The 12,806-nt window shown below is 44.3% G+C and overlaps 3 protein-coding genes and 1 non-coding gene across 4 annotated transcripts in view; 3 read left to right on the forward strand and 1 right to left on the reverse strand.

Annotated features, from left to right (window-relative positions):
* LOC115736252 (transmembrane protein 53-B) overlaps positions 1 to 5,977 on the reverse strand; it is a 391,123-nt gene extending 385,146 nt beyond the window's left edge. Inside the window, exon 1 of the mRNA XM_030667851.2 lies at positions 5,967 to 5,977. The gene's annotated coding sequence lies outside the window, so the exon portion shown is untranslated. The remainder of the gene's footprint in view (positions 1 to 5,966) is intronic.
* LOC115736293 (probable leucine-rich repeat receptor-like protein kinase At1g35710) lies at positions 491 to 3,322 on the forward strand. The gene is made up of 2 exons (XM_030667916.2): positions 491 to 3,123; positions 3,191 to 3,322. The coding sequence occupies exon 1, from the start codon at positions 1,100 to 1,102 to the stop codon at positions 3,044 to 3,046; it is 1,947 nt and encodes a 648-aa protein (XP_030523776.1). The 5' UTR covers positions 491 to 1,099; the 3' UTR covers positions 3,047 to 3,123; positions 3,191 to 3,322.
* On the forward strand, positions 3,664 to 3,734 carry TRNAG-GCC. The gene has a single exon. It is a non-coding gene; the product is annotated as a tRNA-Gly (tRNA).
* A 5,017-nt stretch (positions 5,978 to 10,994) lies between the features above and the next one.
* On the forward strand, positions 10,995 to 12,558 carry LOC115736295 (GATA transcription factor 5-like). The gene is made up of 2 exons (XM_030667918.2): positions 10,995 to 11,490; positions 11,616 to 12,558. Exons 1-2 carry the CDS (start codon positions 11,047 to 11,049, stop codon positions 12,312 to 12,314), a joined length of 1,143 nt encoding a protein of 380 aa, XP_030523778.2. The 5' UTR covers positions 10,995 to 11,046; the 3' UTR covers positions 12,315 to 12,558.
* Positions 12,559 to 12,806: the final 248 nt, after the last annotated feature.

A 12,806-nucleotide genomic window follows, 5' to 3' on the forward strand; every position in this document is an offset into this window, starting at 1 on the left:
TTTTGTGTCACAAAAAAAATGTTTAGGGTAAATGTGTCACAATTGACATAGTTCATGATTTTTGGTGGTTTTTTCCCTTAATCTTTTGAAGAATTTAGAAAAGTCGCGTGATCATCTCGAACTTGGAATTCATAAAGCAATCCCATTGACTTGCTCGACCATAAAGTTTCCCACGTAACATCAATTGGTCAAGTGAGCAGATCATGCAAAATCAAATCACACGAGACCAAGACGTAAGAAGAGCAGCAGCAGCATGTGTTGACAATTGAGCGTATGGGAGTATGTACCGCCGAGATTCATTCCCCAAATTCACCACACCACCCTCTGTTTCGCAAATAAATTGGGAACCAACCCTGTAGTGCGGATTGAGCAACAACAACAGCACCGAAAAAGACCTGAATTTTTTATCTTCCTAAGCCAGGAAAAAAATGCTTGATGATGGTCCATCGATCCCCGATCACGACCCGCCTCGAGCTCACGAGGACCCGAACCCTTTTGTTCTCTCCCTCTCCCGGCGACCGCCGCGCGAGGACAAGGGAACCCAGGCTTTCCTCGTGAACAGCAAAGGAAATTACACTGGACAATGTAGGCTAAGGTTCTGCTCCTGCTTGCACCAGCAAAACGCAGCAGTCTTATAGGGTTTTGCTCCTCCCGGAGAAGTCTCTTTGGTCATGGAAGCTCAAGATCCTCGTGAGGATGCTCGGGCAAATAGTAATGTCGCCACCTAATTTATTTATTCACCAAGTCAAGCCCAGTTCCTCGAAACCTGAGTAAGAGAATGCAGACAGAAACTACTGTCATCTGCTGTTAAAAATGGTTCTGGTCTGGTCCTCCTCCTCCTCCATTCTCCGTCTTTACCGAGGGAATTCTTCTTCTCCTCCTCCTCCTTCCAAGTCGTACCTAACACTCATGCTTTAGGCCAAAGATATGTTATTTTACTGCAATCCCGGCAGCGAGCTCGTGATTCTTGGCCAGAGCAGACAAAAAATGGCACACTTGCTCAGCGCATTAACCAATCTCACATGACACGCGCACACACACATATCTTCCACACCCTTTTTCAGTCGCTGCTCGAAACGCTTCCAGATCTCCTTCCAAGATGCGTGCTTCGATCAATCGCCCCAAGATGTCGCCGATACCGTTACTTTTCGCGGTTTCCGCGACCTTGTTCCGCGCCCTGATCACCGTGGAATCATGCCACCCTGCGGACCGAGAAGCTTTGCTACACTTCAAGTCCCGGATCACGTCGGACCCTTCCAATCTCCTCCGGTTGTGGACTCCGTCGTCCGACTGCTGCGCCTCCTGGGCCGGCGTCACGTGCGACCCTTCCTCCGGCCGGGTGGTAAATGTCTCGCGCCCGGGCCTGACCTCGGGCGACGACGGCTTCCCGGTGGACACGTACATGTCCGGCTCGCTGTCCCCGTACCTGGGGAACTTGACCTCACTCCAGCTTCTCGATCTCAGCAATCTCAAGGACTTGCAAGGCCCGATCCCGCCAGAGCTCGGGAGGCTCTCGCGCCTCATCCATCTCTTCCTCGACTCGAACAAGCTCGCAGGGCCGATCCCGGGGACTTTCCAGTACCTTCGCAGGCTGAACAAGCTGTATTTGAGCGATAACCGTGTTTCAGGATCCGTTCCTCCGGCTGTTTTCGGATCGTTGAGGTCACTCGTCGAATTAGGCCTGTCGGGAAACAGATTGTCTGGGAAAATCCCGTCTTCCATTGGGAAATTGGGAATGCTGATCAAGCTTGATCTTCATCAGAACAGATTCTCTGGTGGTATTCCTTCTGAGATTGGCAACCTCAGGAATCTCAAGTATCTGGACATGTCCGAAAACCAACTAACCGGACGAATTCCTTATTCTATCGGCGAGCTTTCATCGCTGGTGTTGTTCTACCTTAACAGCAACAAGATACACGGAAGCATCCCGTCTTCCATTTCAGGACTCGGGTCCTTGGTGTTCTGCCGGTTATCGGAAAACAAGTTGACGGGAAGAATACCGGCTTCCATTGGCAACCTTACCAAGATTCAACGACTGATCCTAGAGAACAACATGCTCGGTGGCAACTTGCCTTACACAATCGGCCACCTCACGACCCTCACCGACATTTTCTTCTCTAGCAACCGTTTCGTGGGACGAATACCCTCGAGCTTCGGGAACCTACAGAGCCTCCAGAGCCTTGATCTATCGAGAAATCATATCTCCGGCCCGATCCCGACCGAGCTATCGAAATTGAAGAACCTGCAGAGCTTAGACCTTTCTGGCAATCCACTAAGATTAGTGACCATACCGAGATGGTTTCAAGAAATGAGGCTCTTCAGTCTGCTTCTGGCAAAGACTGGGATCGAGGGCCCCCTTCCGAGGTGGTTATCATCCTCGTCTCTGTCCACGCTGGATTTATCGAGCAACGCGTTGACCGGGAAGCTGCCACGATGGGTCGGAAACATGAGCAACCTTTCTTTTCTCAACTTATCAAACAACGGTTTCCACTCGCCAATTCCAAGTGAGTTCAAGAATCTTACCCTCCTAATGGACCTCGATCTCCATTCAAACAGGTTCACCAGCCGCCTTAACTCCGTGTTCCTGAAACGAGTCCAGAACCCTCTCGGGCATTTCAACTCCATCAATCTCTCGAACAACATGTTCCGAGGCCCGATCGATGAGAATGTCGGAGATATGGAGGCAATGACCTCGATCACATCATTGATTTTGTCCGACAACGTGCTGGGAGGATCTATACCAAAGTCCTTGGGGAAGTTGAGCCAGATCATGACATTGGAGCTTGTGAATGATGGGATATCGGGCAAAATACCAGTGGAACTTGGCAATGCCACGGCACTGAGTACACTTCGGCTTTCACGGAATAAATTGAGGGGCGGGATCCCGAAAGAGGTACTGAACTTGAAGGGACTCCAGGAGTTCGACGTTTCGGACAATTTGTTAGGTGGCAGAATCCCTCCTCATAAGGCCAATATTCCCGCATCCGCCTTTTCGGGAAATCCAGGACTCTGCGGCGCCCCTCTTCCTCCTTGTAATCATCAATAGTTCATCCGTAGGAACGGATTTTTTTTTTTTTTCTCGCTCTTTCAATAACGACGGTCCAAGGGAAGCCCATAGGATAGGTTCCACACCAACTGCACTAGGAAGAGCTTAGTGAAATACACTGAGCATGTATTAACTGATGAAAAGAGCTGTAGCTTTTCCTTCTTCCTTTGGTGTCCTAAAGAATGTATCAGTTTCATTCATTTTGCATAATGCCAGAACTCGCAGACGATGCTTTCGACTCGAATAAAATTCATACCGATCCCAATTCCGGGCATTCGACTAAAACCAGAATGGATACACGGGCAAAGCATCGACATACATGACCAGCTCTACATTCATCATAAGCGACGTCTCCGGCGCGTTTCTCTCTCGATTTTGTTCGCATTCTAGCATATCAACTGCTCAGGAAACGTGCCTGCTCGCGCAAATCGTGTCAGACTCACATCACATGTTACCAGTCCAAAATGCTTTCAGCTTCCTGCACTGTTCTTCAAGTGAAGCATGTCATTTAGCTGGTTGTTTTCCTGCTGAGGCGGAACAGAACAGAACGGAACAGAAATGAAAAAGGCCCTGTCGTCAATTGATAAATATATTTTAAATCGCCTTTCTTACCATCAGCACCAGTGGTCTAGTGGTAGAATAGTACCCTGCCACGGTACAGACCCGAGTTCGATTCCCGGCTGGTGCATCCTATTTTTTGCTCCTCCTTCTTTGCACATGTATTTTGCTTTTATGTTTTGCCTAAAGTATAAAAAACCAAAAGTTCAATATTTTGTTGAATTTTATCCTGGCTTGCTTGCTTTATACATGCTTGTTTCCTATGATTTTTTTGTCTTTTCTTTTCTTGGAGCAGATGTGAACGCGTATTACTTTTTGGCATTTTCAAAATGAAATGTCACAACGTCTAATTCGCGCGTGAAATATTTCCCGTTCACGCCAGCCTTATTATTAACGAGACAGTGGGCGCTGCACATTTAAATATAATTCATGGACCCAATTGAGCAGATAAAAAAAAATTCAAGGAAGACATAAGGCGTCGGATAAATATTCCTTGAATTTAATTATACGAATTAAAAGTCGGAAAATGATAGTACATTTACACGTCGATAGGGAGTGTAAAGATCGTTAATTGTCTTTATATTGGCCACATGTTTCTTGGGCATGGGCCACTCTTTTTTGAAACGTTAGCAGGTCAATTAAAGACGATTAGGGCCGTTTTCATTGTTTATTATGTCCCCTCCATGGACGGGACCGAATGCCCCGTTGACTCTTGCTAATCCGTTCTTCAACATTCAAAATTCTTGGTAAAAATCGAAAAACAGGATAAGAGCAAAGTATTCCTCGAAAGTAAGGAGGTTCAAAAAAGACCGGTTTCACACGTGGAAAGAGCATCGTCCAATCGCCACACGACACGACACGACACGTGAAACAAACGGCTCGGGGGCAACCGATGTCGACTTTTCGGAGCCGGCCCTTCTCGAGAACTCAAGCTTTTGTTTGTCCGATTACAAAAGCCGTCAACCGTGAGAATGTGAGACGCTTAATCGTCTCATCTAAGGTTTTGTAGTTGTTTTGTTCTCTCCTAAATTCCTAATAAATTAAAATATCCCGACTAACTCATAAAGTCATATTTGCACAAATAAAAAACAATGACCCCATGTAAAAAAAGGGTTGTATATTACAGTATGTATTCGTTCAAAATGAGTCTATCACCAAACGATCGTAATTCCATTTCGGTCCAATACGGCGCGTGCTATATTATAAATCAAAATTTGTCAAGATGTGCATACGAGAAGGGGTATAGTTTTGAGCAACCGAGATGCTTATCAACAACCTACCATCTTTTGTTCGAGTCTCCTTTTTTAAAAAAAAAATAAAAATTGCTTTTGAGACTCTCTTGGCATAAATATCATTTGAAAACTTCTTAATCGCGCACACGAGCAATTTATCAGGGACTAAATTGGGCAAGCCAAATCGACACGACGGAAGAGGCCTAATTCAGGTATCACCATATAGCGGACACCCAAATTAAGAGGAAAACCAAGAGGGCAAGTTAATACGGTTCCGTTACGGGGCTGCTAATCGCGATATTTCCCGATAGCGAACATCGGACTTGCAAAGATGCGTGTAGAACTCTATACACTAAGTCAAATCACATACTTAAAAAAACTCCTAACCATCTTTGATGATCGACCTAACGTAGGATTAGAAAGAAAGGAATTCGTCTCTCTCCCTCTCTCGTTTTGTCGCGCATGCATGGGCAATAACGCACGAAACGAGCGAGTGAATCTCAGAATGAGTTGGGCAAATCCATAGCTATCGAATTATCGGATGACTCGAATGATGTCTCTTCTCGGTGGAGGGAGAGAGAGGGAATCATGGGAGTTGGGACATTTGGCGACCAAAAAAGAAAAAAGAGCTGGCTTTTAACCTCGGCCTGCATTGCTTTTCACGACCTTTTTTTGCCCACTTTTTGACAAGGGCCTGCAAAGTTTTGAGCATGCAAAAAGTTGGAGGAGGAGGACGAGGAGGACGAGGAGGAGGAGAGTGTTGATTGGGCAATTCTTAAATCTCATTAAGCATGTTTTGGACATTTAATTTCCTAATTTTACGTAAATGACGTTGCTAAAATGTACAGTTCTTCAATTCTCGACGTGTGTTCAAACACGATGTTCTTTAGCTTGTAGATAACTTGACTAGTATCTACGCGGCGCTTGTTAACGTGACCTTTTTAATGATGCTGTTTTCGAGAAAGTGCTACTGTTCTTTTCGAACTCTGTCTGCGGTACTTACGTTTTTTTTTTTTTTTAAATTGTATTGTCTTGTTAAGATGAAGTCAAATAATTCAGTAAAGGGCATTTATAATGTAGACATTTATTTTGCCAGCAGGCTAGCACGAGCTCAGAATTAAAAGTTTTACAAATGCAAGAGTTTTCAAAGATGGAAGAATAGGTGTGATATATTAAATGCATGAACTAGGGCAGTCTTCCCGCTAGTTGGGGCCCCAAACACAATTAATCTGAGCCGATTTTTAATGTAGCAGTCATTAAATTAAGAAGGAAAAGAAATGTAAACTAGTATATTATGAGCAAATAGTAGCATCCAAAAGAGAAAACGTGACAATCATAATCAAAATTGGCGGTCCATTGATTATATATTTGGGCTCCATGTTTCGCGAAATTTATTTTCCAAAAAAAATAATTTCCTCGTATTTCAGCGCCTAGATCGCTTAAATAATTGAGCCAATTGAAAATTGGTATTGAAAATAATTCATATTTAACAATTCAGGAATGAGTTTTAAAAATGTGACTAAATAATTGACACTTAGATCAAAAACTCTACGTTGGGCATGAGAAACTCAACACCAATTCTCGGGTCCTTGGCAGCGAGCCAAGACCCCGATGTCCATGCCCGAGTCCTCGGTACTTGGGCCCGGGTCCACAGAGATCGGGCCCAAGTGTGGAACACGCTCGGGGTTCTAGGCCGAGCCTTGATAGACCCGGGGCTGGGGATCCAAGCACTAGTACCGAGATCCTCGGTCCAACCTGTGTAGACTTTGAGCCGACCTTCATGGACTCGGGATTGAGCGTCGAGGATCCAAGCATGGGGCATCGGTGTCCTTGCTTGGCTTTCATGGATCTAGTCCTTGCCTTGATGGATGTGGGCCAGCCAGAGCACCGAGGACCTAGGCAAGGGCACCTAGGTCTCGAGACTCCGGTGCATGTGCCTGATTCTCCCACTGTCTATACCCAAGTTACTAGCAATCAAATGGTGCCTGTCTATTTAGGAAAATAAAAGCACATTTTCATTCCCAAACGATGGAAAATAATTCCAATTCATTTATAGATTTTAACTAAACATTGAAAAATAATTTTTATTTTCCTAAAAAATTACTTCTTATAAAATATTTCCTATGAATTTAAAAAAAAAATTCTGAAAAACGAACGAAGCCTTATCGAGCGAGTAGGCAGCTAGATTTTCACATGAGGCTACTCCTACTTGGACCTCAAACGCGAAATCTATTGTTAGTTTGAAGCATATAATTAGATTGGAAACACTTGATAATTTTTTGTGAAAATGATAATGTTTGTGGGGCCGGTCTCTATGGGTCAGATCATAATCATAATTATCGAAACAATATTTTTGTCTTCAAAACTCATACCGTTAGTAAACAAGTTAACAATATACAAAATATAATTCGGTATATAGTCTTTTGCGTGATAAGCCCAGCCTTACGCGTGAAAATAGAAAATACGAACATGGTTATATCGAACAAGCACACCGGGAGATACGATAATAATAGCACGGATATGGATAAAGAAAGTCAAGGACAATAAGAGATGCTGCTTAGGATTCATTTATTTGGGAGATTTCGTACATTTCTTAAGGATGTCCCATCACCTGATTGGGAGATATGATAATAGTAGCACGGCTGCGTTTGGTCGTCGAGATTTTCGGTCGGGATAGGATTGGATAGGATAAGATAAGAAATCTAGGGATTTGGCCATATCATATCCACTATTTGGTGAATCATGGATTTAAAGTCGGATATTCTTATATCCTATCATATCCTACATTTGTTAGAAACTACATATCAATATAAATGACATATATGCCCCTACGTGATGCTAATGAAATATTCTGATCTTATTACTATAAAAATAACGTTCTCATACACAAAAAAAACTTGAAAATATACACATTTTATTAGATTTTCAAACCTCTTTGCAAAAAAAAATAAAAAATAAAATGAAAATAGAAACAAATGAGACAAGAAAGTTGTCATCATTCTAAAAGTTAGCTTTTATATGACGGATAAGAGAAATCATATCCGACCTTATCATACCCCCTCCCCTCCGATTTTTTTATCCGAGTTATATCTCCTCTATATCCGACATTATACTATTCGGGACACCTACAAAACACGGGATAGGATAAGACATATCCTATCCCGAGTTTTATAAGGACGACCAAACGCAGCCTAAGAGTTTAATACGAGGAAAAAGAAAAAGAAACCGATTGATAAAGGTTCGGTTTAAATGTCTAATTAATGAATATTTATATAGGGTTAATCACGGACTTTCGTAAAACTGAACAGACTTAGCGGGAAAGATACGTAATAAAACTTAGCAAATCAGCGGCGAAGAATGCGTTATTTGCGTGGGGGAAATTACCTTAAAGGAGTCAAAAGCGATTGGTCCCCCCGCCAAAAAAATACCGAAAGAAGAAAAGCAAAAGAGCTATTGAGAAAAAACCGATAAAGGGCGGCTGTTCACTTTCTCCCTCGGGATATTCACCAACATGATTTTGCTGTCGCGAAGTGCGGTTCCTTGTCCAACTTCGAAATCACGAAACTCTGAAAAGAACGGCATCGGTTTGTTTCAACAACAACAAAATAAAAATTGAATGCTATGAAAAATAATTATTTATATAGTTTGAAACAATAGATCGATAAAAAATATTTTTTGTTATATATTGATAATAATTTAAGTCGAAATATTTTCGTGGATGACAAAAATATTTTTCATTCATTCGTATTTTTGAGTGGTACATACGATCAATTTTTTTTTTTCTCATAAATCATTCATTCCTCACGAAATGAACGGGATCGGAAAGCTAAATAATTATGTGGACAGGGTCAAGTAGGGATGGCCGGTTCGACGGAACCGCCGGTTCCGGCTCAGGAACCGCCGGTTCCGGTTCCAAAAAAAGGTGGAACCGGAACCGGCCCTTGAAGAGCCGGTTCCGGTTCCGGGTTTGGAATCGCCGGTTCCGGGCCGGTTCGGGTTCCGGTTCGGAACCGCCGGTTCCAAAGCCTAATTGCTCTTTTCACTCAACTTACTTCCTTTTTTTTTTTTATAAAACCGGGTTGGAACCGTGGGCCCGGTCAACGGGCCGGTTCCGGGCCAGTCCACGGGCCCGTTCCGGGCCGATTCCGGGCCCACAGGTCCATTTGGCCACCTCTAGGGTCAAGGACTAGAGGCTTCATAAAGACACGGCCCATGTTCTTTCTTCATTGATGTCATGCACGCAAAGGGTTGAGTTTAAATTTGTGGGAAAGTCAATAGGCGACATGAGAAGGCATTACGATTACGAGTTGTGTTTTGGTTGACTTTTCTATTTAATTTTTAGTTAATAAGAAACACCCAAGAAACTTTCAAAAAAACTGTGTATAATATTTGAAGACTCTGAAAAGTGTTTTACTGAATTTTATTCAAATTTTAGAGAGACCAAAGTAAATAGAAGTTAAAACCTGCCCAAACAAGTATTCATTCATTAAAGCTAGGAAAAATTCCAAAAAAAAAGCTCGAAATCCTCTTATTTTTTCAAATAAGGACCCCAAGTGAACATTGTTTCAAATAAGAGCCTGAAATGTCTATATTTTTTCAAATCGGGGTCTAAAATGAACGTTGTTTTAAATAAAGACCTGAAGTGGCTATGAAATTTCAAAAATACGCATGATTTCAAGGATATTTCGATTTTTTTTACATTTATTTATTTTTTTCTTTTTTATTAAACTTTTTTCTATTTGTTTAAAATTTAACAAACAAATTTTAAAAAAAACATATAGAGGCGAGAGGTTGGCCGTTGCCCCATTGCCCCAAGGGGAGGGGGTAGCGAGGGTTGGTGGGGTCTCTAGCCCCTTGATGAGGGTCGACCGGCCCTTGCCAAAATAGGGAGAGGGTCGGCCCCTCTCTCGGATCTAGGCGGGGGGTCACCGGCCCTCGCCCTAACCGAGTGAGGCGCGGTATCCCGCACCTCGGTTAATGTGAGGGCCGTTGACCCCCGCCTAGTATTGGACAGAGGCCGTCGATCCCCGCCCTGTCTTGGACGGGGGCCGTCGATCCCCACTCCGACCCGGGTGGGGTTTACGGCCCTTGCCCACATCTAGGAAAGGGTCATAGGCCCTTACCTCTAGTCGGTGGGGTTGTCGGCCTTCGTGAAGGCACCAACCACCTCGCTAGCCTTCGTCTCCCTCGCCGACCCCCCAGTAGTAGTGAGCCGGCTACCACAGGTGGGAGGGGCAGTCCTCCAGTAGGTGTGGCTGTTTTTTCATTTTTAAAAACTAGAAGAAGGAAAAAAAGAAAGAAAAAATAAATAAATAATCAAAATGAGAAATGACGAAAATACCCTTTAGGCCAAACCCTTATTTAAAAATATTATTCCATTTTAGGCCCTTATTTGATACAAAGTTCATTTGATGCCTTTATTTGAGAAAATGAGAGGATTTCGAGTCCTTTTTTTGGGATTTTTTTTTTAAGTTCACATGTTCGGATTTTATAATTCATCACTTAGTAAAGGGTGAATCCAATCGAACTCATTAACATAAATAATAAAGAGACATAAAAACAAGCAAGTAATTTTTTTATCTTTTTTATGTACGATGCGAACAAATGACTGCAAATGCGTTTGATCAATAAATTACATCGATTAGATCAGGACAATGGGTTTTCGCCACCGGTGGAAAATGAACCAAAATTTGATCTTTCTTTCTGCAAAAGCAGAGTCATTTCTAAGAATCTTTCCGCAACGAATTCCCGAAACGAAAGCAACCCAACCCCCTTTTTTTCAAATATTCAAACACTTTCAAATTCAAACAAAGAAAACGGACAGCAAAAACAAAAAAGAGGCAAAGGGCGAACCTCGTAATTTCAGAAGGAAAAGAAGATCCGGAAGTATTTAATAGGAAGACCCGTTATCCATGATCCAACATAGGAATGTACGAATCTTAATACGAATTACAAATTGGAAACAGCAGAGAGAGAAAGAGGTTGAAAAAAAAGTTAAAAAAATCGAAAGAAATTATTTGAGCCCGAGGCGGACTCTTTCCCCATCCCCTTCCAATCAATGCTTCACCCAACCCACCACCCATCTCTCTCCCCCATTCCTTCCCCCCCTCTCTCTCTCTTATCCTCGTCTTCTTGCTTCTCCATTCAAGGTAACCCAAGGGGAGAAAGGAACGATTTTTGACTCCTCTGTTTCCTGAATCTGTCAATTGCATGCGAGTTTGCGGAAACCGGAGAGAAAAGTTTTGTCTTTTGGCCGGTTTTGAATTGTGGGTGTTTTGGGTTTTCGTGTGTGCCCAGGTCGAGAGGGAAATGGAGGCTCTGAAGACGAGTTTCAGGATGGAAATGGCCGCGAGACCGTTCGTTTCGGATGAGATTGTGTGGCCCGCCGCCCATAATACGCAGAACGCCTCGTCGTCCGACGACTTTCTCGTGGACGACCTCCTCGACTTCTCGAACGACGAAGGCTTAGCCCAAGCGCAAGAGCAGGAAGGGGAAGAGCGAAACCCAAAAGAAGAAGGAGGAGGAGGAGGAGGAGGAGGAGGAGAAGGAGAAGGGGCGAAATTAGTTTCCTCTGCTTCTTACTCAGCTGAAGAGCGGTTTTCAGCCGAAAAAGACGAACTTGGGCCTTTGCCCGCCAGTGAACTCAGCGTTCCGGTAACAATCACAATCCTCTGTCGTTGTCCAAAAATGGGTTCTTCATTTTTTCACTTTTTCTTTTGCTTGGGTTTTTCTCTGAAGTGGTCAATGGTTGATGAGCGAAAGTTGTAATCTTTTTGCAGGATGATGATTTGGCCGACCTTGAATGGCTGTCCCATTTTGTAGACGATTCCTTCACCAAATTCTCCTCTCCGTTTCCCGCCGGGTTCCCGGCGGAGAAGCCTCGGAATCCGCAAAATCACCAGAACCGGTCCGGACCGGAAGCTCTGGGTTTGGGGACGCCTCATTTCGCCACTCCCTCTCAGGCTAAATCCAGGAGGAGCAAGCGCGCGAGGACAGGCGGTCGGGTCTGGTCCCTCGGGTCGCCGTCTCTAACCGACGCTTCCTCGAGCAGCTGCTCGTCGTCGTCGACGAGCTCCAACTCGCCGGCGAGTAACTGGCTCGTTTGCACGACCCACCCGGTCCAGAGATTTGAACCGCTCGAGAATGTGACCTACTTGGAGTCGAAACTGCCGGCGAAGAAGCAGAAGAGGCCGGCCCAGCAGGCGTCTGGCCCCACCCAGCCGACGCGGCGGTGCAGCCACTGCGGCGTGCAGAAGACCCCGCAGTGGAGAGCCGGCCCGCTCGGCGCGAAGACCCTCTGCAACGCCTGCGGAGTCCGGTTCAAGTCGGGCCGGCTGTTTCCAGAGTATAGGCCCGCTTGTAGCCCGACCTTCTCGAGCGAGATGCACTCGAACCACCACAGGAAAGTGCTGGAGATGCGGCGGAAGAAGGAGGTGCTGGGTCCAACCGGGTCCGCTCAGGCTGTCCCCAGCTTTTGAAATTTTCCCCTTGCAGCGCTCGAGTCAATAGTTGAGAAGAATGGACCGGTTCGGTTCGGTCCGGTCCGCTAGGTCCCCCACCGGAGAGAGTTAGGTCCGTCGGTATTCACTACAATACATTAATTTCCGCGGACGAATGCGTTAGATTAGGTCTAGGCCATGAAGGGAGAGTGACTCATTAGTGTACCTTCTTTCTTTCACTAATTTTCAGATTAAGAAGCTTTCAATTTGATTTGTCGTTTTTCTGCCCATCAATTTGATTTTGCATATCTATCTATCTATAATTATAGGTGACAGTATCCGACTTCCTGTTTCTAACAATGGTAGTGAATACTAACTTCAGCATCGTCAACCAGTCGATTGATCAATGAAACTCCGAATGAACAACATGCCCGATTCGTCGAACTAATAAAATAAGCAGTGTGGATTAGACACGATCACAACTCGTTTTATTACCTCAACATTCATTACTACTAATGGGCACGTTAGGCT

Source organism: Rhodamnia argentea, chromosome 11 (genome assembly GCF_020921035.1).
Source record: "Rhodamnia argentea isolate NSW1041297 chromosome 11, ASM2092103v1, whole genome shotgun sequence".
Classification (NCBI taxonomy): domain Eukaryota; kingdom Viridiplantae; phylum Streptophyta; class Magnoliopsida; order Myrtales; family Myrtaceae; genus Rhodamnia; species Rhodamnia argentea.

What these genes read in the sequence shown, in the direction of transcription:
- LOC115736293 (XM_030667916.2), top strand. Translation starts at nt 1,100, where the DNA reads ATGCGTGCTTCGATCAATCGCCCCAAGATGTCGCCGATACCGTTACTT.
- LOC115736295 (XM_030667918.2), top strand. Translation starts at nt 11,047, where the DNA reads ATGCGAGTTTGCGGAAACCGGAGAGAAAAGTTTTGTCTTTTGGCCGGT. An exon ending in CCAGTGAACTCAGCGTTCCG is followed by an intron (nt 11,491 to 11,615) that starts GTAACAATCACA and finishes ATCTTTTTGCAG; the next exon opens with GATGATGATTTGGCCGACCT.